Source organism: Otolemur garnettii, unplaced genomic scaffold (genome assembly GCF_000181295.1).
Source record: "Otolemur garnettii isolate 467f Iridium unplaced genomic scaffold, OtoGar3 scaffold00047, whole genome shotgun sequence".
Taxonomy (NCBI): domain Eukaryota; kingdom Metazoa; phylum Chordata; class Mammalia; order Primates; family Galagidae; genus Otolemur; species Otolemur garnettii.
Window position 1 is genome coordinate 3,704,217 of NW_003852442.1, and position 25,420 is coordinate 3,729,636.

A 25,420-nucleotide genomic window follows, 5' to 3' on the forward strand; every position below is an offset into this window, starting at 1 on the left:
GAGTTGGAGGTTGCTGTGAGCTGTAATGCCACGGCACTCTGCCCAGGGGGACAGCTTGAGGCTCTGTCTCAAAAAAAAAAAAAAAAAAAAAACTCTATTGAGGTATAATGATCACACATTAAATTGCACATATTTAAAGTGTACAGTTTGGTTAAGTTTTGACTTGCAGATATAGCCACGAAACAGTCACCACACAGTGACCGGTCCCACCAAATTACTGAATGCCTCTTTCATATTCCCCTTCCCACCATTCTCTGTTCTCATTTCTCTCCCTCCCAACCCTGGGTCCTGAGGCTACCAATGATCTGCTTTTTGTCACTACTGATTTGTCTGCATTTTCTAGAGTTTCACGTGATTGTTAAGTAAGTATGTACTCTCTTTTTTAGGGGGTGAGGGTCAGGCTTCCTTTACCAAGCATAATTATTTTGATATTAATCTATGATTTTGCATCTGTGGAGAGTTCATTCGTTTTTATTGCTGAGTACTCGTCCATTGTATGGATATATCATGATTTGTTTACACATTTACCTGCTGATGGACACTTGGGTTGTTTCCATTTTGGGGCTATAAGGAATAATGTTGCTGTGGCCATTAGAGTACAACTTTGTGTGGACATGTTTTCATTTCTCTTGGGTAAATGCCTAGAAGGGGAATAGGCCGAATCACATGGTAAACATGAGTCTTAACCTTTAAAGAAATTGCCAAACATTTCCAAAGTGCTGTACCCTGTTACCAAATTCCTGCAGGAGAGCTCCTGTCTCTCCTCTAGTTTGAAGCAATGTGCTTCACTGACCACTAATTATGATCAATCTTTTAAATTTTAATCATTCTATTAAGTGTGTTAGAGACCTTATCGAGGGTTTAATTTGTATTTTCTCTAATAACTAATGATTTTGAGCATCTTTTCTTTTTCTTTCTTTTTTTTGCAGTTTTGGCCGGGGATTACACTCATAAGCCACTGCGCCCGGCTGTTTATATTTATAGTTTTATTTGTGAGATAGAGTGGTACTCTGTCTCCTGGGATACAGTGCCATGGACTCAGTCTAGTGCACCGCAACCTTCCGCGATCCTTCTGCCTCAGTCTCCCAAGTAGCTGGGAGTACAGGTGCTTGCCACAACACCCAGCTGGTTTTTCTACTTTTAGCTGAGATAGGATCTCGGTCTTGTTCAAGCTGGTCTTGAACGCCTGAGCTCAAGCGATCCTCCCACTTCAGCCTCCCATAGTGCTAGGATTACAGACATGAGCCACCATGTCAGGCCAAAAAGTATATTTATTTAACAGTGAATAAAGGAAGGCTACAGTGTAACATGAAAATTCTTTGTACTATACTTGCAACTCTTCTGAGAGTCTAAAAACATTTCAAGACAAAAAGCAAATAAGTAAATATGCGTGAAAGAAAGAGTAATTCTTTTTTTTTTTTTTTTCTTTTTGAGACAGGAGCCTCAAGCTGTCCCCCTGAGTAGAGTGCTGTGGCATTACAGCTCACAGCAACCTCCAACTCCTGGGCTCAAGCGAGTCTTCTGCCTCTGCCTCCCAAGTAGCTGGGACCACAGGCGCCCGCCACAACGCCCGGCTATTTTTTGGTTGCAGCCCATTGTTGTTTGGCGGGCCCGGGCTGGATTCGAACCTGCCACCTTGGGTGTACGTGGCTGGTGCCTTAGCCACTTGAGCCACAGGCACCGAGCCGAAAGAGTAATTCTTTCCTCACAACTTTGCCAATATATCTAGGTGTTATCTTTTCATCTTTGATCATTGGCTAGGTTAAAAAAATAAGAAGAAAAAAATGCTGCTCCTTATTTTAATTTGCATTTTTTTTCTTTCATTCACTTTTTCCTTCTTCCTGTTTGTAACTACTCCTTGTTAAGTTGGAAAAGCCAATTAAAAATTAGCTACAGTGCAGGGAATATACAGATCTCATCACAAACAGTTTAGCAGCTGCTTTAAATCCCTTTTGGACTAAAGAATAGGAAAAAAGACAACCACAAAGGGGTTGCATGTTTTTGAAGACTAATCACTTTTAACATATTACCTCACACAGCAGAGCTAAGTGCTGAACGATAGATTCCTTTCTCTCCCGGAAATTCACGGTCTGCAGCTGATTTTCGGACAAAAAATCCCAGGCTTTTAGGATTGTTGTCATTTCAGTCAAGGGGATTTTCAAGAGAGTCCTCTTGATAAACTCAGCAAGAGCTTCATCCATCTCTTGGGCCCTTTAATAAAAGCAAAAACAGCACAACAAAGTATTAACCAAATACAGACTTTTCCAGGATGGTTTTTAGCTGGGGTTTTGATTGGCAGGTCAAACACCCAAAGGTTTACCTTTTCTTAGCCACTCTGCAAACACTTTTGGCATGAAGACTTAATTTTTTTCTCCTTAAGCTGTGTATTTAAATATATTTTCAAATGTTAAAAAATTAGTGCTGGCTCGGTACCTGTAGCTCAAGTGTTTAGGGCGCTGGCCACATACACCAAGGCAGACGGGTTCAAACCTGGCTCAGGCCTGCTAAACAACAATGACAACTGCAACAAAAAAATAGCTGGGCGTTGTGGTGGGCTCCTATAGTCCCAGCTACTTGGGAGGCTGAGGCAAGAGAATAGATTAAGCCTAAGAGTTTGAGGTTGCTGTGAGCTGTGACAGCACAGCACTCTACCAAGGGTGACATAGTGAGACTCTGTCTCAAAAAAAAAAAAAAAAACAACCCCAAAACAAAAACTAGTGCTATCTTTCCTCTTCTGGCTAAAGTATTTTTATCTTTTGCTGATAATGAGTATAAATCATTCATTCATTCACTTATTCATGTAACTAATTACTGAGCATCTGTGCATGTCAGGCACTCTTCTAGGCACTGGGGAGCAGTATGTCTTTGGCCAAAAAGACAAAAATCCAGTTTAGTATGGAGCATCCACTTTCGTGGGTAGAGAGAGACAAGAGGAAAAATCACAAAATATGTTAAAAGTGAGAAGTGCTGTAGAGAAATTAGAATAGTGCTAGGGAGGCAGGGAGTGAGGTGAGGGGGTGGCTGGAGAGAGTAGGCCTCAGAGAGAAAGTGACATTTGAGGCGATCCTTGCAGTAGAGGGAGGGAGTCATGTGGTAGAAAGTTTCCAAGCAGACTGAGCGAGGTAGCTCAAGCTTATAATCCTAGCACTCTGGGAGGTGGGAGTTCAGGAGTTTGAGACCAGCCTGAGCAAGAGGGAGACAACCCCCTCTCCCCTGCCTCTACTAAAAATAGACAAACTAGCTGGGTGTTGTAGCAGGTAACTGTAGTCCCAGCTATTTGGAAGGCTGAGGCAGGGGGATTGCTTGAGCCCAGGAGTTTGAGGTTACAGTGAGCTGTGATGACACCCCTGCCCTCTACAGTGAGACTCTGTCTTTAAAAAAAAAGAGAGAAAGAAAAGTTTCCCAGCAGGGGGAATAGCAAGTTCAAAAGCCTGAGGTCAGCGGCCTCCCATGAGGGAGGAGAAAGAGAGAGAAGGAATAGAGGAGGAGGTGAGGTCAGAGGCAGTAGAGGCCCCTGAGGGCCACTGCAAGGGCTAACGCTTTTACTCTAGCAGGTGTTGAGCAGAGCTGAGATACACTCCTGCTTGGGTTTTCTTTTTTCTTTTTCTTCTCTTTTTTTGCCCCTGTAGAAATGTGACCACTTAGGTTTTCTATTAGTCAATCCTGTACTGAGAACATAGTCTGAGGAGGCAAGTGTGGAAGCTGGAGGCCAGTGGGGAGGTCACTGCAATAATGCAGGTAAAAGGTGACCGTGGGCCAACGTGGAGGGTGAGCATAGGTTGAGTTCGGGTATGCTTTTAAGACAGAGCTCACAGGATTTCTTGATGGATTAGATATGGGCTGTGAGACCAAGAGAAGAATCAAAGATGAAACCAAGCTTTTTACCAAACACGTCAAAAGATGAAGTTGCTATTAGCTGAGATGGCCAAGATAGTGAGTGGGGCAAAAGTTAAGCTTAAGATCTTTGTAAGTCTGTTTTGATCCTATAAATGTTAAGATAACTGTGAGATTCCACGTGGCAATACTTAATCAACAACTGGATTTATGAGTCCAGAGGACATGCTAATAGCTGGAGAGGACCTTTTCTGTCTCATGCCTAAAGGTTGAGATTCTTAAATTATCTGAAAGATCTTGAGCCCCAAATCTGGTGCGGCACCCTCAGCAAAAGGCAAGGACAGTAATCTCCAGGAGCATGACCTAGGGGCCATATTAAAGCTGTGGTGTTGGGAAGGGAGGTTCTGAGCACTTGTTTATTTTTTTATTTTGAGACAGTCTTGCTTTGTCACCCTTGGCAGAGTGCCGAGGCGTCATAATAGCTTACAACAACTTAAAACTCTTGGGCTGAAGTGATTCTCTTGCTTTAGCCTCCTGTAGCTGGGACTACACAGGTGCCTGCCACAACACCTGGCTATTTTTAGAGATGGGGTCTCACTCTTGATCAGGCAATCCACCCACCTCAACCTCCAATAGTTCTAGGATTACAGGTGTGATCTGAGCACTTGTATTACTCTCCTCAGAGCAGAAGTTGTAGGCCAAGGGTGACAGCTATTCTTTTTTTTTTTTTTTTGAAACAGAGCCTCAAGCTGTACCCCTGGGTAGAGTGCTGTGGCTTCACTGCTCACAGCAACCTCCAACTCTTGGGCTCAAGCAAGTCTCCGGTCTCAGCCTCCCAAGTAGCTGGGACCACAGGCGCCCGCCACAACGCCCGGCTATTTTTTGGTTGCAGCCATTATTGTTGTTTGGCGGCCCAGGCTGGATTTGAACCCGCCACTTTAGGTGTATGCGGCTGGCGCCTTAGCCGCTTGAGCCACAGGCGCCGAGCCAGTGACAGCTATTCTTAACTCTGCTACCTCATTTGGGGACACTGATGGGCTTCTCTTTCTCTCTCAATATAGAACATAAAAACCTAGTATGTGTGACTTCTAAACAGAGTATCTGTAGACTTTAGTTTCCTTTGATAGCCTATTTTTAGGAAGGTACATGTACGCCTTAATGGCCATGTTTAAGACAGAAGGCAGAAGGCAGGCTGTCAATCTCCACTGCTTCCATCACAATTCTGAGTTTTCTATGGACTACCAGAAGAATATCTCCCTGGATGTACCTTATTTCTGTCATCTAAAGTGTATGTTAAACACTGAACATAATTTATCATTGCTCACTTTTGAAAAGATATGGGTAGATGACTACACTGTAAAAATATACAATTTGTAAAACAACTGTAAAACAAAAATAAAGAGGAATGACTAACTTGTTTAGAAAGAGAAAAATAATTAATTAAAATTGTAGAAAAGACAGGATCAGGAAAATGGAGTCTGACTTGTTTCCTTGTCCAGGGTTAAGAGTAAAATCTTCTGCTCGGTGCTTGTGACTCAAGTGGCTAAGGTGCCAGCCACATACACCTAAGGTGGTGGGTGTGAATCCAGCCCAGGCCTGCCAAAAACAATGATGGCTACAACCAAAAAAACCCAAAAAACAATAGCCAGGCGTTGTGACGGGTGCCTGTGGTCCCAGCTACATGGGAGGCTGAGGCAGGAGACTCGCTTGAGCCCAGGAGTTGGAGGTTGCTGTAAGCTGTGATACCACAGTACTCTCTCTGTCTCCAAAAAAAAAAAAAGTAAAATCTTCCCCATGGTCTCCAAGGCCCTGTGTTGTCTGGCCCTTACTTCCCTCTCCTTCTTTCTGACCTGGTCCAGCTACACTGGCCTCTTAGCCCTATTAAAAAAAAGAAAAGATCTGTTTGGAGGAGGGTCATTGCACTTGCAGTCTCCTCTGTCTAGAAAGTTCTTCCTTCACATACTCATTTGTGTGACTTCTTGTTGTAATTCAGGTCTTAGCTAGCTTAGATAGCTTCTCTTCAGACAGACTTATTTACACCTTCAATCAAGTTATTCCCCCACATTCCATACTATCTGAAGTTGAACTCCAGGGCAGGAACTACGTTTGTTTTCTCCCCCGAATAACAGCGTCACTCTACTCAAAAGTCTAGGGAGCTCGCGAACTTAATAGACTATTGTGGAACGAATGACTACATACCCTAAGCAGTACGTCTGGGAAGCATTAGAACTCCCACCAAACCAACACTTCCTATTAAGAGCACTTGGAACTGGGACAGCTGATAAAATGAAGAATGCTGGGCCTTTACCAAGGTAAACAGAGGCAGAATGCATGCAGGGCTCCGGATTGAGGGTTCTGAGTAAAGTCTGCAGCACACCACTCTAAAGAAATCTGGTGGAGTGTTTAACCTTGCCGTTAATAAACGTTTCCCCGTGACTATTTAAACTTTCCTTGCACTTCCCAGCGCGTTAGGACAGTGCCAGCACAGAGTAGGTTCTCAAGACACGCTTGACAAAAAAGGGCCTGTAGACATACACCGCCCAGAGCGGCAACAGGTCCGTAAGGAGTAATGCGACGGGTGCTGGGACGAAAAATGAAGGACGCCGAGACGAGATCGCGGATAAAACAAAACCCCCAAAACTGGACAGGGTGGCAACCGGTAGCTCCGGATAGCGGAGCAGCCGGTCACGTGACACGAAGGCACGCTCCGCACCCGCGCGCTTACACTAAACGCTCGGCCCCGCCCCACCGCGGACGGAAGTGACGTCACGACCGCGCTCGCGTCACCGCCCGCTCTTACTTTAACCTCCTCCTAGATCCCCGCCTCCAACCCGAATCAAGAGTTGAGCCCTAGGACACGCCGCAGTCGTGAAAAAGGCGCCCCAGAGCCCTGCGACTTGGCCTCTTCAAGGCTCCCGCACCCGTCTGGGGCCCGATCCTGTACCGCCAAGGACTCTCTTACCGGCCCACATCTCCAGCCGTCCCAATCCTCAGCCGCTGTTCCCGCCCGCCGCGCCTTCAAAGCCACCAATTGCAGTTCCCGTCGCCGTCATGCTCCGCCCACCAGAGCTCAAAGTTTGGGCTCTAGCTGGCATACTGGGGGCCGCCTGGGAGGAGCGACAGAAGTGGACCTCGGTAAGGCCCCGCGTCACTCTTCTTAGTAGAGAAGATTGTTTAAGTGAAGTTTAGTCTCAGTTATGAAATTTGGCTTGTTGGTTCGGCCTGTTGCGTAGGCGCTGCCGTGCTTCGGAGCACGCGCGGCTCCCCCCACAGTGCCCGAGAATGGGCGCGTCCAAGCCGGGCGGCGCCTGCGCCTCAGGTGCGGCGGGGGCGGGCCGGCCGGGGAGCGCGCCCGGGCGTCCGCCGCCTGTGGTGTCGCCTGTTCTGTCCTCCCGGGCCGCCGGCTGTCGGCGAGGACGTCTCCGCTGTGGACCACTTCAGCGTTCCCAGTGTGGCCGCGAGTCGGGTGAGTCTCGGGAGTTGGGGCTGTGCTGAGGAGCGGTCCGGTGTCCTTCCTCCGGTCCCCTGAGGGCGCGCTCCCCGGGGGGCCAAGTTCTATGGTGCTGCCTGCTGGCCCTCCGGGACTGGGACCGGGGCAGCGCCGGCCCCCGCGGCCTCATTCTGGCAGCGCTGCAGCTGGACTGCGGCGTCTGAGAATTTGCTGGGGTGGCTGGAGGTACGTGTTGAGGGTTCTGCCCTCCGGCGTTTGACGGGGACAGGCGGTGGTTGAGGGCAGGCTTTGCTCACTCGCAAAGCCACTCAGCCTGGTGACCTTGGGCGGCTCCTCCGTTCTCTGAGCCTTGGCTTTCTCGCCGTAGGTGGGTACCTGTCGCGTCGGCTTTGAGAAGTGAAGCCCTTGCTTAACACAGTTGGAGGCGCCGAGCGCTCAGTAAAAATGTCTTTGTTATTGCTCATCTGGGAAATGAGAATTTGCGTGTAGAGAATGCGGGTCTGTTACCGCTTATTTCAGCTTCAGTGAAAGTTGTCACTCATAAGTGTTGGGACACGAGAGTCCTGTAAGGTCTCCCTCCATCAGCCCACTTTGCGAGGAAAGTGGACGTTCCGATCTCTTGAATTTAAAGACTTGCCGTGTTTGTGTTTTCACAGGAGGCATTTTATGTAGAGTCGTTCAGTAAGTTTTGGAAACCTTTATTTAAAGCTTTAAGTGCATAGAAGTTTGCAGTGGCAAAGGAATTCTGCCGCAGTGCCCTTTGTATTTCCTATACGTACAAGCTTTTGCACTTGTTAATTTTAAACGAGCCTCTTTTCATCCTTTTTTTTTTTTTTACTGTATTGAAATCTGAACTAATTCTCAGTCTCCGCTCATCGTGAATTCAATATTCAGCAAGCATAGGGCTTTTATGATGTGCATTTACAAGAGTACTCATTCACTGACCTGTGCGTTCTTTGAGGTATTCTTTGATATTTTTCTTTGAAATTCAATTGACTTGGCAGAGTGCTGAGCATCTAATAAGGACTAATAAATGTTTGTTCAAGGAAAACTACAACGTTCTTGAGAAAACTTACTCAATAGCAATGGTTTAGATACAGTCACTTTGTGTTGGGGCAAGTAGAAGCGGGTATGGTTGGCAGTCCCTGCTATGTCTGCTACCTCTGCTGTGATAATGGTTCATAGTTTGAAAAATAATAATTTAACTGACATCAGGGCCTTCTGAATGTAGGCTTTTAAAAATGTGTGTTAGAAAGCATAAGGTGTTAGTTTACAGTTTTTTTCTGAGAACCGATTCTTCAGACTCAACAGACTCTTCTGGCCTTATTTTTTGTTTCTTTTAAAGCACCATTAGAAATTGCTACTGTAGTGTTAACTTCTTCCTGTGCAGGTGCACAATAGCCAAATCTTTCTAAAGAATAACCAAGTGGCATTAAAATACGTGTACAAGGTTCTGTGATTACAAGTCTGCCAGAGTGTGTTATTAGAATGCTTACCAGTATCAGGAGAATGGAGGAAAAAGTACCCAATGTACACACCCCTATTATGAAACTATTTATATCTTTTATACGAAAGCTATAACCAAATAGCCTAAGAATATGGGGAGGGCAGAGGGAGAAGGGAGGGGGAATGGGTGGAGGGAGGGGGCTTGGAGGGATCACTTCTGAGGTTTTTCTTATAGGGGTACAGGTAAATCTTTCTAAGAGTAGAATGTGAACGTTTTAAAGCAATAACTGAGAAAATGACATGAAGGCTGTGTTGACCAGCTTGATGGAAGTATTTCAGATTGCATGTGAAAACCCCACACTGTACCCCAGAAGTGCATTAATGTACATAGTTACCATTCAATAAAAAAAAAAAATGCTTACCAATTTGTGCTACAGTGAATATTAATATATTGCTTGCTCTTGATTTATTTATTTTCTAAAATTGTGCCACCTGGTGGTTGAAATCTGCTACCATACTCAGTAGGGAGATTTTACCTGGGAGTTGGTAGACTAAAGTGAGGGAATGAATGAAGTAAGACTAATAGGCCTTCAGTGAGAGTACCCTACTGCTTTTACCCTCCCAGTCAAGTCCCAAGGAAAAGTTAAACTTGTTTTGTTAGGGGCCTGTTAGCCAGATATCAAAACATCACATTTTCACAGTTGAAAAAATTTTAAAGCATTTTAGTGGACTGTTTTGGTATCATGTGCATGCTTGGGGAAGTGGATGTGGCTGGCAGGGAGGTGCTGTAATCATGATACATGTACCTTTTCAATGTTTTCCTTCCTTTTCTTTCCTTTCCTTGAGTCTCACTTTGTCACACTGGGGAGAGTGCCGTGATGTCTGGCTCACAGCAACCTCATACTCTTGGGCTGAAGAGATCCTCTTGCCTCAGCCTCCCTAGTAGCTGGGACTTACAGGTGCCCATACCATATATGGTTAATTTTTCTATTTTTAGTGAAGATGGCGTCTCTCTCTCTCTTGTTCAGACTGGTCTTGAACTCCTCAGCTCAAGGGATCCTCCCGCCTTGGCCTCCTAAAGTGCTAGGATTACAGGCGTGAGCCACTTGCCATAGCAAGTGTTTTTCCTTTGCATATACATTTTATTTGGGGGCATAGCCTAAAATGATTTAATTGTGAGCTAGATTAGAGAAGAAAGTTAAGCATGCAGTGCAAGAACATACTCTATGACGTCTTTAATTGACCACACCACTCTCTTGGACAAGTTACAACTGCAGGTAACTCAGCCTAATGCAACCGTCTGCCTCATTGTTGGCCATCCAATAAGATAACATTTGCCTTTTGCGACTTCCACCCTTTGATTTCCAGTTCATTTTTCTGAGAGAAAATGTTTCTGTCATTCAAAGGACGTTGTCAGTGGCAGGCAAAGAAAACTGGATTTACTGCATTTTCATTTTTCATTTCAGATAGATTCTTGGTGCAACAGCCTGGTTAGTGATCTTCAGCTGTGCTGTGTTTGTGTGTGTTTAGTAGTTAATGAACAGTCATCTACTGGCATTTTTATAAGTTGCAATTTGAAATAGTAGCTGTATTGTAATTTTCTGGAATTATTTGTTCAGACTTTTAATTTGTTGGTAGTGAGAGGTGGATGGAAGTTAGAATTTCTCAGAACTTTATTTTAACACCTTTGTTGAGGTATGATGTACATACTGTAAAAGTCAATCATTGTAAGTGAATTCAGTAATTTTAGTAAATTTGTGGTGTTAATGCAACCATTACCACAATTCAGGTTATTTTTATTGTTGTTGGAGACAAAGTCTCACTCTGTTACCCTGGGCATCATCATAGCTCCCAACAATCTTAAAGTCTTGGGCTCAAGCGATTCTCTTGCTTCAGCCTCCCCAGTAGCTGGGACTACAGGCGCCTGCTACAAGGCCTGGCTAGTTTTTCTATTTTTAATAGAGACAGGTGGGAAGCGGGTGTCTCACCCTTGCTCAGGCTGGTCTCAAACTCCAGAGCTCAAGCAGTCCACCTGCCTGGGCCTCCCACAGTGTTAGGATTATAGGCATGAGGCACTGCTCTTGGCCAGCAATTCAGTTTTAGACCATTTCATCACCGAAAAAGGTTTCTTTTTGTCCACTTGCAAATTAACCAACATCTTCGCAACCAATGATCTGCTTTTTGTTTCTATAAATTTTCCCTTTCCATACGTTTGATACAATAGTCTTCTGCATCTGAGTTTTTGTATAAGGTTTTTGAGGCTTATCCATGTGGAGACATGCATCTGTAGTTCTTTCCTTTTAATTGCTAACTAGTATTGCATTACATAGGTTAACCTATTTGGTTTATCAGTTTGGTTTGTCCATTTATCCCAACATCTTCCATTTGGATAGTTTCCAGTTTTGGCTATTAGGAATAATACTCCTGTGAACATTCACATACATGTCTTATGTGGTTTCATTATTCTTGGCTAGAGTCCTGTGAGTGCAACTGCTGGGTCAGGTGGTAAGTTTGGTTTAGCTTACTAAGAAATTGCTAAATAGTTTTCTATAGCCTTAGTACTATTTGACATCCTCAGTAGCAATACATGAGGTCCAGTGTCTCCATATTTCTAAAGCATTTTATTTTGGTGAGTGTAATGGTATTTTATAATTTTAATTTGCATTTCCCAATAGACTAATGATAATGAGCATCTTTCCTAAGCATAATTAACCTATTCCTGTGTTGTTTTTTTTTGGCAAATTAGCAATTCAAACCTTTTGTCCATTTTTTGGTCTGTTTGATCCTCCCTGCCCCCATAGGTGTCTCACTCTGTTACCCAGGCTAGATAGAGTGCAGTGGCCTGGTCATAGCTCACTGTAGCCTTGAACTCCTGCTTGAACTCCTGGGATCAAGCAGTCAGTCCTCCTGCCTCAGCCTCCTGAGGAGTAGCTGTGATTATGGGCACATGTCACCTCACCTGGCTAATTAAAAAAATTTTTTTCTAGAGGCAACTCCTGGCCTCAGTGTTCTTCTCACTTCACCCTCCAGGTGTGAGTCATGGCACCAAAAATAAATAAAAACAAACAAATATTATGTTGCTCACCCATCACCACCATATAGTTCCCTGACTTTTTTTCATCTTGTAAAACCCATTAAACACTAACTCCCCATTCTGCCCCTCTCCCTGGCAAATACCATTCTACTCTCTGTCTCTGTAATTTTGACTATGGTAAGTACCTCACCCAAGTGGAAGTGCACAGTATTAGTCTTTTTGTTACTGATTTATTTCACTTAGCACGTCCTCCAAGTTCATCTCCGTTGTAGCATGTCAGAATTTCCTTCTTTTTAGGGTTGATTAACGTTTCCTCGTATGTTTGTTCCGCAGTGCCTGTCCATTCACCTCTGTGGACATGTGGGTTGCTTCCATGTTTTAGCTATTGGGAATAATATGTTATGAACACAGGCATACAACAAATAACTCTTAAGGACTCTGCTTTCAATTTGGGGTGTTATGTAACTAGAATTGGAATTGCTGTGTCATATGGTAATTCTGTTTTTTAGGTTTTTGAAGACGTGCTATACCGTTTTCCATAGTGGTGGTCCCAGTTTACATTCCCACCAGGAGTATACAGGTTTCCTAGTTTCTCCTTATGCTCTCAACACTTTTTTTTTTATAGCAGCTATTCTAAGGGGTGTGGAATGGTTCCAATGTTTATATTTTGGGGGAGCTTTTAAAAGATTAAAGAAACTAATTGATGCTGGGTGATGCTAACGCCTAATCTTAGTGCTCTGGGAAGTCTAAGTTGGTGGATTGCCAGAGCTCAGGAGTTTGAGACCAACCTGAGCAAGAGTGACACCTCATCTCTGAAAACAATCCAACATTGTAGCTGGAGGCTGTAGTCCCAGTTACTGAGAGGCTGAGGCAAGAGGATCACTTGAGCCCAAGTGTGAGGCCTCTGTGACCTATGATGCCACGGCACTCCACCCAGGGTGACAAAGGGAGAGTCCAGCTCAAAAAATAAAAATAAAAAGGAACTAATTGGTTCTTTTGGTGATCATTTTCGGGTTAGAAAGAATTGATTTAAAAAAAAAGAATAGGTAAATAGCATTAAATAATTGTAGCAGTCACCTCAAAATACTGTCTTTTCTTTGACGAGGCCTACTAATCTCCCCTGCCTTGGAGTGAACCAGTTTAACTTAGTTTGAGAGATTCCAGCTTCAGGTTTTCAGTATAATAATTTGTTTTCTGGGTGTATCTGTATTGTTTTGTTTTGTTTCAAAATCTGCTTCTTGTTTCATTTCATTGTTAGGTTTCTTTAGCCAGATGTTAAGAAGAAAGTAGTCCAGGCGGTGCCTGTAGCTCACTGGGTAGTGTGCCGGCCACATACACCCAGGCTGTGGGGTTCAAACCCAGCCTGGGCCTGCTAAACAACAATGACAACTGCAAAAAAAATAGCTGGGCGTTGTGGCGGGTGCCTGTAATCCCAGCTGCTTGGGAGGCTGAGGCAAGAGAATTGCTTAAGAAGCCCAGGAGTTGGCGCTTGCTGTGAGTTGTGATGCAATAGTACTACTCTACTGAGGGCCACATAGGGAGACTTTGTCTCAAAAAAAAAAAAAAAAAAGGGAAGAAGAAGAAAGCAGTCCATATTAATTCACACTAATGTGAGACTAACTAATGGCCCCTTAAACTCTCTCAGAGGTCTTACATACATTTTTTAAAAGGATTAATAAGCCAGTTCTCTTAATTAGTACCATTGCACCTGAATAATAAAATGAGTTGTGATCAATTTTTGGAATGGGAAACTATCCGAAATCAGGCTTATTAATACAGAGAGGCGAGCTATTTCTGACTGAGCATCCATTTGAGTATCTTGAGGACTCCTGCTTTTCTTCTCTGAACTTGCAGGTTCTCTCCACTCTCCTGAGGACTTGCTGAGTGTGTTAGATCATTGGATACGGAAGCTGAGCCTTAAGGTTAGTAATTTGCCAAAGGTTATAGCTGGTTAATAGTTAACATTCTTTCTTGATAAAGGTCATTGAGGGCGGTTACAGAAAAATACATTTAGGTGGCAATAACAAACAGTCATGCATATTCAAGATACTCTTGTATCCACAGGTTGCACTGCTGTGATTCGTCACCTTCTCCTAAAGATGCATCCTGACTTATCTCCACACTTGCACACTGAAGAATGCAACATCTTGATTAACTTGCTTAAGGAATGTCACAAAAATGTAAGAGTGCAGAAAAAGGACTAAAGCCAAAGTGAAACTTAAGTATAACACCCTGATGTACAATGTTATCTCCATTAATGGAGGGGAATGATGGTGTTTTGATTATTGATCTTAGCTTAGTAAAGATTAGTGCTCAAGGGGGGTGAATATTCAGAAACCATTTCCTTTTATGGTTAGTAAAAATCAACATGGTGGTTCGTTAGGGGACTTTTGAAATGATATGTAATAGTTGGAATCCATGTTTTTAAATAAGATGCTTTCCCTTTCCTAATACTTCGTAGTGCGTTAGAACAATTATATTCAATTTTGATTCTTTTGATCATAGTGAAATTATTCCAAGATTATCTTTTTTTGATGGCTACTGTTCTGTGTTTAATGATAGTGGAAACATTTCGTGTAATCAGATGTTTACTAGATGTGATTTGTGATTGGTCTAATGTGATGTTATTTGTGTAATTTTTAATAGAATGGAAGTAAAATTCCATGGTTGAAACCCAAATAGAAAAGAAACCTGTATTTGGAATATATTAAATCCAGCTGATATTTTTTTTTTCCCCAAGGTAATCTATTTTATTTTTATTGTTGGGGATTCATCGAGGGTGTGAAGAACAGGTTACATTGATTGCATTTGTTAGGTAAAGTCCCTCTAATTGTGTCCTGCCCCCAAAAGGTGTGTTACACACAGTGACCCCCCCCACCCCCCTCTCTTCTTCCTTCTCTACTCTTCCCTTCTCCCCCCACCCCCTCTCTCTTTCCCTGTCTCTACTCTCCCCTTCCCCTACCCCCCATCGTGTACTAGGTCATCAGCTGTCCTCATATGAGAATTGAGTACATAGGATTCTTGCTTCTCCATTCTTTTTTTTGAGACAGAGTCTCACTTTGTCACACTTGATAGAGTGCTATGGCATCACAGCTCAAACCACTGCCCGCCCTCACCCTCCTGGGCTTAGTCGATCCTCTTGCCTCAGCCTCCCAAGTTGCTGAACTATAGGTGCCCACCACAATGGCTAGCTATTTTTTGTTGCAGTTTGGCCAGGGCCAGATACTACCTGCCACCCTCAGTATATGGGGGCTGACGCCCTACTCACTGAGCTACAGGCCCTGCTCTCTCTTTTTTTTTTTTTTTGAGACAGAGTCTCAAGCTGTCACCCTGGGTAGAGTGCTGTGGTGTCACAACTCACAGCGACCTCAAACTCTTGGGCTTAAGCAATTCTCTTGCCTCAGCCTCCCAAGTAGCTGGGACTATAGGTGCCCGCCGTGATGCCTGGCTAGTTTTTTGCTGTCACTGCTATCTCAGATAGCCTGGGCCAGGTTCAAACCTGCCAGCCAAAGTGTATGTGACTGGCTCCCTACCCACTGAGTTACAGGCACCGCCCTTGCTTCTCCATTCTTATGATGCTTTACTAAGAATAATGAGTTCCACTTCCATCCAGGTCAGTACAAAGGATGTAAAGTCTCCATCTTTTTAATGGCTGCAGAGTGTTCCATGCAGCCATTCCATTCCACGTATACCACAGCTTGTTAATCTATTCCTGGGTTGGTGGGCATTTAGGCTGTTTCCACATTTTGGGGATTATATCAGCTGATACTTTTGTAACTGTTGAATATTTAGCTTTTTTTGCTGAAGTTTGATGCATGACACTTTTGTTGTGAGAAGCATTTGTATTTTTTGTAACTTTGTATGATGTATTATTTTATTCATGATGTTCATAAACTGTAGATACATCAAATTATAATGATAGTATCACTTAAATGAGTAAAACTTTAAAGACCAAAAGTTAGGTGGTAAGTAATACTAATAACATGTGAAGTTATATTTTTACTGGTTCAAAGCATGTTGTCAATAACAACATACTTTAGGCTATTTTCACCATGCATTAGATCAAGGATTGATTTTCATACCCTCCCACTTAATGATTCAACTGAAAAAGGAGCCAGATTGTGTAAGTAAAGTATGATGTTTAGATTTTTTAAAGTAAAAATATAAATGTTTACTTTTTAAAGAATAGGAACTGATTATTTGTGTGACTTAATGCAGAATATTTCAATTCTATACATGGTCAGTTAAATTAAAGGCGAAGGTCTGCCAGTGGAGGGATGGGAGAAAAAGGGACTTGTGGAATCACATCTCAGTTTGTCGTTGAGCATTTTGCTAGTACATTCCTTGAAGTGTTGTGTGTTTTTCATAAAACTAGACATAAATAAGGACGTTATCTCTTCATATTCATTTCCTAAGTTAAGGGCCAGAGATTTTCAGTCCTTTTAAGTAATCTTTGTTATGTGTTTATTTTTGCATATTGCCTTTTGGTCCCTATTTTTAAATTGGAATCAAACGTGTTTTCCCTCTTTCAAAAGGGTTCTTATGCATAATAAAGATGGCATCTGGAACTAATGGTGAACTTTTAGAAATACTAACCTTTTTGAAGTATAATTTTATAATGAAATACATCTAAAGTGTACAGTTTAATGAGTTTTAACAAATATAAAACACCCATACAACCACCATCACAGTCAAGATGTAAAACATTTCTATCAAAGAAGTCTCTGTAGCCCTTTGCAGTGAGTCCCCAGTCCTCATCTCTGACGCTGGTAACCACTGAACTACATTCTGTTCACAGAGGTTAGTTGTGCTATTCTAGAACTTGTTATAAATGTGCTCTACATTGCACATCCTTATATTTTGCTTCATGTAAGTTTTCAAGGTTCACACATGGTGTTGTCTATGACTATATTTCATTTATTTTTATTTCAGATAGTATTTCATTGTATGGACATAATTACAATGTCTATTGTTGGGCATTTAGTTTTTCTGCAGTTGTGCTGTTTTGGATGAAGCTGCTGTAAATGTTCACGTATAAGTCTTTGGTCTTTTTGTTTCTCTTGGGTAAATACCTAGAAGTGGCGTGACTAGGTCATGTGGTAGGTTTGTGTTGAACTCTGTGAGGAGCTACCAGACTCTTCCATTCTGCATTGATTTAATTCCTGTCAGCTCCCTATCCTCACCAGCACTTGATGTTGTTATATATCTTTTAACTTTAGCCATTTTAGGAACTGTACTAGTATCTCACATTGGTGTTGAACCGTATTTCCCTGATGCCTAATGATTTTGAGCATCTTTTCATGCGTTTATTGGCCATTCATGTAAAATCTTTGGCCCCTATTTAAAAATTAGGTTGTCATGTTGAGTTATAAGCATTCTCACTATCATTTGGTACACAGATCTTTTGTCTGATAGGTATATTATGAATGTTTTCTCTCAGTCTGTGACTTTTTTTTTTTTTAAGGATATGTTTCAAAGAGCACCTTGTATATTTGGTCAAGTCTTAGTTATCCTTTTTTTTCTTTTATGAGCATTTTTCCTATGCCCTAAGGGTCTTTGTATATTCTCCTGTGTTTTCTTCCTGAGTTTTCTAGTTTTAGCATTTACATTTAAATCTATGATTTATTTCAAGTTAATTTTTTGTATTTTTGAGACAGAGTCTCAGGCTGTTTCCTTGGGTAGAGTGCTGTTGCGTCATAGCTCACAACAACCTTCAACTCTTGGGCTCAAGCAATCCTCTTGTGTCAGTTTTTCTATTTTTAGTAGAGATGGGGTCTTGCTTTTTTCTCAGGCTGGTCTTGAACTCATGGGCTCCGGCAGTCCACACCTGCCTTAGCCTCCCAGAGTACTGTGATTATAGGGGTGAGCTACCACGCCTGGCCTCAAGCTAATTTTTGTGTATGGTATGAGGTATAGTTGAGGATCATTTTCTTTGCCTGTGGATATCCAGTTGTTTCAGTACCATGTGTTTTTTTGGGGGACAGAGTCTCAAGCTGTTGCCCTGGGTAGAGTGCCATGGTGTCACAGCTCACAGCAACCTCAATCTCTTGGACTCAAGCGATTCTCTTCCCTCAGCCTCCCAAATAGCTGGGACTATAGGCACCCTGCACAATGCCTGGCTATTTTTTGATTGCTATTGTCATTGTTTTTTTAAGGTGGTCCAGGCAGGGTTCCAACCTGCCAGCCCAGGTGTATGTGGCCAGCGCCCTAGCTGCTGAACTGCGGGTGCCGCCTCAACACCATTTGTTGAAGAGACTGTTCTTTCCCACTGCTTTCATGATTCCTTTGTCAAACATCAATTGACCATATGAGAGTGGGTCTATTTCTGGTCTCTCTAAACTGTTCCACTGATTTATATTTCTATTCTTAGCCCCAGTACCACACTGTCTTGATTACTGTTGCCTGTAGTAAGTCTTGAAATCAGATCATTTAAATCCTCTAACTTTGTCCTTTTTCAAAGTTGTTTTGCCTATTTTAGGTCCTTTTATTTCCCTATTAATTTTAAAATCAGCTTTTCAATTTCTACAAAAATATGTTTGCTAGTTTTCATTTGAGGCTGAATAATGTGTATTGACCACTTGGAGTTTATCTTTTCTACTGGCAGGCTGTTCATTTACTTATGGACATTTACTTTGATCCTTTTCTTTAGGGGTGTTCTTTAAGTATTTTTAGGGCACATCTGGAGTATCCTTCATCTGGCTTTAGTTTATTCCAGTTTACTAAAGCGTGATTTTTCTTTCTTTTTTTTTTTTTATTTTGAGACAGAGCCTCAAGCTGTCCCCATGGGTAGAGTGCCATGGCATTACAGCTCACAGCAACCTCCAACTCCTGGGCTCAAGCGAGTCTCCTGCCTCCGCCTCCCAAGTAGCTGGGACCACAGGCACCCGCCACAACGCCCGGCTATTTTTTGGTTGCAGCCGTCATTGTTGTTTGGTGGGTCCGGGCTGGGGATTAGAACCTGCCAAGCGTGATTTTTCTCGATTCTCTACTGATGAACTTGAGTTTAGTGAGCTCTCTACCCTGGCTTATAAGAATGACACTGACACCAGGCCCTCTCTGACCTCTCTGTGTTTTCCAGCTTAGAATTGCTGTCTTGTTCTTTGTAGTTACTGTGGCCTTGTGGAGATTCATCCAACACACATCCATATGCACACTTAGTGAGTCAAGACAACCCAGGCAGGTTTCTGGAGTTCTTTGTGGGTGTCTCTACCTCACAAATTACAGCTGTCTCAACCTCCCTGCACTCTGGCATCTGTCTCCTCAGCTCAGAGAGACCACCATTCTCTCCTTGATTTCTCTTTGCCTGCCATGTGGTTTGGAAATTGACTCTAGGAAAGCTGGGTGGATGTAGGGTTCACCTGGTTTTGTTTCTTTGTCAGGTATCCTAGTCCTGCACATTCTGTGGTCTCAGTGCCTGAAAATAGTTGTTCCATATACTGTATGGGAGATCTCATTCTTACCAGTTATTCCTTCATGGTCAGAAATAGAAGTTTTGTAGTTGGATTTTTAAATAAATTGCACAGGGACAATTATAGATCCTTTTGGAAAAAGTTAAAATATTTAACATATGAGTCAGCTTCTAATGGACCAGACATTGAAATGTCAGAAATGAGGGAATACAGACACCCAGAAAACACGTCTAGCTTTCCATATAACCTAAGTGTAGGGAAAGGCTGCATAACTAGGACTCCATATTCCAGAAGCCATCAAATCAAAGACTGATAAATTTGCATTATTTGTATTAAAAAAAAATGCCCAAAGGCCAGTTTTTTAAATTGGGAGAAACTGTTGGTAACAGGTAACAGAGAATGAGATGATAGCCCTGATAAATGTAGGATCCTTAACAATTAAGGGGAAGAAGAGGCCAAAAATAAAAGAGAAAAATGAGCAAAAGCATGAATAGACAATTTACAAAAACAGAGAACATCTTTACCTGTGACCTGTAAGCATACGTAAAGATATTCAGCCTCACTCAGTAGTTATAAACAAATTAAATATGCTGAGATACCTTTTTTTTTTTTTTTTCCCACAGTTTTTGGCTGGGGCTGGGTTTGAACCTGCCACTTCTGGCATATGGGGCCGGTGCCCTACTCCTTTGAGCCACAGGCGCCACCCTGAGATACCATTTCTTATCCTCTAGGAGACAGTAATTCTGTAGGAAAGGTAGCAGGAGGATACTTTTCTTACATTTTTGGTGGGATTGCAAATTGAGTATCTCTTTTAGAGAGAAGGGTTTGACAATGTCTAGCAAAACTGCAGTGTATTTACGTTTTGCCCCCATCATTCCCGCTTCATGGAATTTAACTTAAAAGTGTAACTTTTAACAATATGGAAATACAGGCTTGGTGCCTGTGGCTCAAGTGGCTAAGGCGTCAGCCACATACACCTAAAGTGCTGGATTCGAATCCAGCCCAGGCCCACCAAACAACAATGATGGCTGCAACCAAAAAATAGCCAGGTGTTGTGGCGGGCACCTGTGGTCCCAGGTACTTGGGAGGCTGACGCAGGAGACTCGCTTGAGCCCAGGAGTTGGAGGTTGCTGTGAGCTGTGATGCCACAGCACTCTACCCAGGGGGACAGTTTGAGGCTCTGTCTCAAAAAAAAAATATGGAAATACATACGTACAAAATTACAAATAGCAACATTGTTTGCAAATGCAAATGTTGGAGAAACCTTTCCCAGCCTATGGTATAGCCACAGGATGGAACGCTGTACAGCTGTTTTTTAATTTTTATTTTTGAAAAGACTTCATTTTTTAGCCAGGTGCAGTGGCTCACACCTGTAATCCCAGTACTTCTTGACCCTAGAAGTTCAAGACTAGCCTGAGCAAAAGGAAGACCTTGTCTCTAAAAAATAGCCTGGTGTTACGGTAGGTGCCTATAATCCCAGCTACTGGGGAGGCTGAGGCAAGTGGATCACTTGAGGCCAAGAATTTGAGGTTGCTGTTAGCTATATGCCATGGTACTCTACCAGGGGCAGGAAAGTGAGACTCTGTTTCAAGAAAAAAAAAAGACTTTTTAAGGACAGTTTTAGATTTATAAATAAATTGTGAATGGAGTGCAGAGCATTCCCATATACCCCACACCTATGTCCCCTGTTATTAACATCTTACACTGGTAAGGTCCATTTGCTATACTTAATAAACCAATATCAATATATGATCATTATTTAAAGTCCATACTTTAAATGTTCAGATTTATTCAAGTTAGGTGTTTACCTAGTATCTTTTCTATGTTACAGATTGCATACAGGATACACATTACTCTTGGGTATCATGGCTCTTCAGGCTCCTGTTGGCTGTGATAATTTCTTTCTTTGTTAACTTACTCATTTTTTGAGAGTTCTTGCTTGTCACTCAGGCTGGGATACAGTGGCACAATTATAGCCCATTGTAACCTTGAATTTCTGAGCTCAAGGAGTTCTGCCTTAGCCTCAGTTCTGCACAAGGAATAGCTAGAACAATAGGCATCCACCAGCGTGCCCAGTTAATTTTTTTTTAATTTTTTTTGTAGAGATGGGGAATCTTACTGTGTTGCCCAGTTCTCAGTGCACCCTTCACCCAGGTGGTGTCCACGTGTTCATTGTTTATCATTACTTTTGATAGAGCTCAGATTACCTGTTTTCCTGCATTCTCAACGTATAGTAAATACATGTTACATAAGATCTGAGTTGTCTGATTGATAAAATGAATGCATTAGATTACCTAAGGTGTCTTCTAGCCTTGAATCTGTAATTCTGTATTATAATCTTCGTCGTCAATTGGTCTGTCATTCCCAGTGCCCCTTTCAGTGCTGGCCACGGTGCTTTCCAGCCCTCTTGAAGTACATGACTGTTTTATCTCCAAATAGCCCTAACTTGCTGTGCTTTTATCATTCTTTCCAGTTTTATAGTTCTATGGTTTTTGCAGCCAAATGTCATTTCCAGGGCTGTCAGAATCTACAGGCTGCTTCTGATCTACTGGCCTATTTTGCCTGCATTTGTCGGCAAGACTCAGATATTTTGTCTATAGTCAAAGTACAGAATTTAGAACAGCTGTTCTCCCCAAAGCTACTTGGAAGCCTCTGTGTGTACTTTTTTCTGATTTACAAAATAGGTAAATAATACGTGTCATTGTACATAGTATAAAAAGTCTAGAAATGTGGAAAGCAAACAAAAAATAACTTTTATTCCTTTACCCAGACATAAAGTCATTGAAAATTGGGTTTATCCAGCATTTTTTATCTTTGTATTTTTCCTTTTTGTCTTCTTCCTATTAATGTTTTAAAATGCCCACATCTTTTCTATGCTGAGCAAGTGAATACATAAAGTCCCTTCTGATAGCCTCAGCCTTCTGGTTCACTGTATTAGCTTCCCTTTCAGAGCAAACTGTTGAAAGAAATTGCTTTTCCTCTTTTCAGTTTGTCTTCTGCCCTCTCTAGGGTCCCAAACTGCCAAGGTCTCTGAGACTGCACTGTGGCTCTGTCCGTGGGTGTTTTCAGTAGTGACCTCACTTTCCTGCCAGCTGGCATTTGCTTCCCTCTTCCCGGGCTTCTTCATCTTCCCTTACCTGGACCCCGTTTTGCTTCTCTGGTCATGTGTCAATCTCTTCAGCAGACCACCCTGTCTTGACTGTTCTTCAGGCTCCATCTTCCTGGAAACGTCCATTCGCTTCCCTGGTCTCAGTGACTCTCAAATCTCTATCTCCGGCTCAGTTTCTTCTCATCCAGATCTGCTTTTCTCAACTGGATGGTAGACTTAGTGTTTCCACAAATAAACTCAGTATGTCTGGACACAAATTTATTTTTTTAAAAAAACCTCTTTCTGTCTTAATGAATGAGATTTACTTGCCCAAGTCAGAAAATCATGTCGTCTTTAACCCTCTCTGCCTCACTCCTCACATAAGGACACCACCAGGTGTTGCCCCTTCTTCTGCCAGATATCTCTTGAAGCATTGTTCTTATTGCCGGTGCCCTTAACGTTGTCCATGCCAACCTTATTGGGGGCACCTGTAAATGACATCTGTCTGATTTCCTGACCATTTTGTCCTCTTCGTCCAGATCCACTTTCCACGTTGCTCCCTTTACCTATAGGATGAAATCTAAATTTCTCACCTTGTGTTTCAAGGCCTTCCTGAAGCTGGTCCCTGGGTAGTTCTCAGCCTCATCTCTCTCCTGCAGCTCTCACGACTCCCTCTGCCTCACTCCTATGTGCCTGTTTTTGCAGTTTTACTTGATAATGTTATTTCTCTCGTATAAACCTTAGTATTTCTTTCCCCTTTACTATTTTGCTTACTGTGCACTCACCCAGGTTTTATCCTGTAGGTTTTCTTCAGCTTAATTGGTCATTTTGTCTCCCTTTTCTCCTTTCCTGGCCTAGATTCTTTGGGTACAGTTACTCTGTAATTCAGTAACATCATACATAATACATTTCCTACTTTATGATGGTAGTTCTTGCAGTTTTATGTCTGAAAATATATGAGAATTAGGTAAATCTGTTATGTAACCCCTGGAATACACCATTGTACCCTGTGAGAAGATGAAAGGGAAACAAACAGAGAAGGTCTTTGTATTTTTAGGAAAATAATTTTGACCTTGTGCATTCCCTGAAAAGATCTTAGAAACCTCCGTGTCCCTGGACAGCACTTGGAGAACCACCGCTTTATGGCTGTCACATTATTACTTGTCTCTTCCCACCCTTCCCTGGTGGGGCCCAGCTCCACTTTGCTGTAGCCCTAGTTATAACTGTTGTAGCCCCAGTGCCTGGAACTTTACCCTCCATGTAAAAGGTTCTCAGGTATCTATTGATTTCTTGCACTTCCTCAACTGCTAAGTTGGTTCATTTCTCAAGAAAAAGACAGGTACTGGAGACTTATGCTGTGTATGTACAGAAGAATTGCAGTCGACAGGCCTGTCTCCTACCCGTTTCACTGAGGCATTGGGTGTAATAGTTTTTAACATAATGTTGCAAGAGTATAATTCTCATTTGGGGTTAGTTAATATTGAGATGAAAAACATGAATTGGGCTGGGCTTAGTGGCTCACTCCTGTGATCCTAGCACTTGGGAAGCCGATGTGTGTGGATTACTTGAGCTCAGGAGTTGGAGACCAGCCTGAGCCAGAGTGAGACCCCATCTCTAAGAATAGCCGGGTGTTGTGGCAGGTGCCTGTAGTCCCAGCTATTCAGGAGGCTGAGGCAAGAGAATTGTTTGGGCCCAAGAGTTTGAGGTGGCTGTGAGCTATAATGCCATGGCACTCTACTGAGGGTGACAAAATGAGACTCTGTCTCCACAAAAAAAAAAGAAAGAAAGAAAAAAGAAAAGCATATGAATTAGTTTTTGTCATTGATTTTTTAAAAAAAATTAAGATGTATATATATGGGATGATATGAGTAAATGTAAAGTAAACTAAGAAATACTGTCTTACATTTGAAGTCTAGTTTTCTTCTGTTACTTCCGCTTGACAGGGGCATAAAAACACCTTGTCTCTGTTTATTTGTTGTCAAGGAAGTAGTTTAGGAAAACCACAGGGAATATTTATTTGGGAAATGTTGTTAGGTAATAAATAGGAGATTCTAGCCTGTCTTAAGTGCTTGCCAGAAAAATTGACCACTTATTCAGTGTGGACCTGAAAAGTACATTTAAAGTGGCAGTGAAGCAGAAAAAAAGAAACAGCATGAGGCATGGCTTACTAATTATGTGTTGTCTGGTTTCCATGAAAGCCTTAATTAGAAAGAAAAGGAAAAGATGTGCTTATTATCACAACTACAAGTTCAGCGTTTTATGTCATGTCATAGCAGCTTACCATGCTGTCTGACCCTCCTTTGAAAATCACGAAGTGCAAATACACTAATTATGGCCCTACTAAAATTGGGGTTCTTAACTTCAGGCTTCATCTTAACCTGCTTTAGAGCATTCATACTTTTTGCCATGATAGATAATAGGTGTAGGACTTTGAAACAACTAGGAATTTTTTGTTTTGTTTTTTAAGCAAAACTGACTTTGAACTTCAGACATAAATTTCATATGATGTAAATTAGTGGGTTGCTTATGTGGCCTATGTTGGGCATCTAATGATGGTGCAATCCATGTATTTGATGTTTTTTGGTGACATTTTGAATAGAGCCAAATGAGAAAATGGCTCTGGCACTAAGTGTTTACGAATCATGGGACAGAGTGTTTGGGAGTAAGTGGTTGGTGTCAGTGTCCCCACACGCAGCTGGCCACCACTGCCTGTGCTAGAGAATGGGTCCTGCTGTAATTTCAACATGCCCCTCAGGGGGATTAGGTGATAAAACTTTTACACTGTCCTTGTGAGGTTTGGGGAGGTTACCAGGCTTCCCCTTAATCAAGGAAAAGGTCTTTTTTATCTTTGTTTCTACTTGTAGAACATTTATTTATTCCAATTGGTAAGAAGGATCAGGATAAGCCTATTTATTTATATACAGTTGACCTTTGAACAACTTGAGGGTTGGGGAACTCATGGGGGGGCTGTGCAGTCAAAAGTGCATATATAAATATTGACTCCCTCAAAACTTAACTGTTAAAAGCCTACTATTGACTAGAAGGCCTTACCAATAGCATAAACAGTCTATTAACATATTTTGTATGTTATATGTATTATATACTGTATTCTTACAATAAAGTAAGTTAGAGAAAAGAAAATGTTTTTTTTTTTTTTT

The 25,420-nt window shown here is 42.2% G+C and overlaps 2 protein-coding genes across 3 annotated transcripts in view; one reads left to right on the plus strand and one right to left on the minus strand.

Moving 5' to 3' along the window:
- CENPN (centromere protein N) overlaps nt 1-6,908 on the minus strand; it is a 20,890-nt gene extending 13,982 nt beyond the window's left edge. The window contains exons 1-2 of the mRNA XM_003791307.3: nt 6,797-6,908; nt 2,031-2,211 (exon numbers count right to left, since the gene is read on the minus strand). Coding sequence (XP_003791355.1) covers nt 2,031-2,201 — 171 coding nt within the window. The 5' untranslated portion in view covers nt 2,202-2,211; nt 6,797-6,908. The remainder of the gene's footprint in view (nt 1-2,030; nt 2,212-6,796) is intronic.
- A 57-nt stretch (nt 6,909-6,965) lies between these two features.
- The window catches only part of CMC2 (C-X9-C motif containing 2), a 22,079-nt gene continuing 3,624 nt past the window's right edge, over nt 6,966-25,420 (plus strand). Inside the window, exons 1-3 of one of the 2 annotated variants that reach the window (XM_012806127.2) lie at nt 7,196-7,300; nt 13,620-13,687; nt 13,830-13,945. In XM_012806127.2, the coding sequence (XP_012661581.1) occupies nt 13,865-13,945 (81 nt within the window). In that variant the 5' untranslated portion in view covers nt 7,196-7,300; nt 13,620-13,687; nt 13,830-13,864. Of the gene's footprint in view, nt 7,301-13,619; nt 13,688-13,829; nt 13,946-25,420 lie in introns of both variants that reach the window. The other variant, XM_003791309.3, reaches the window with a different exon arrangement.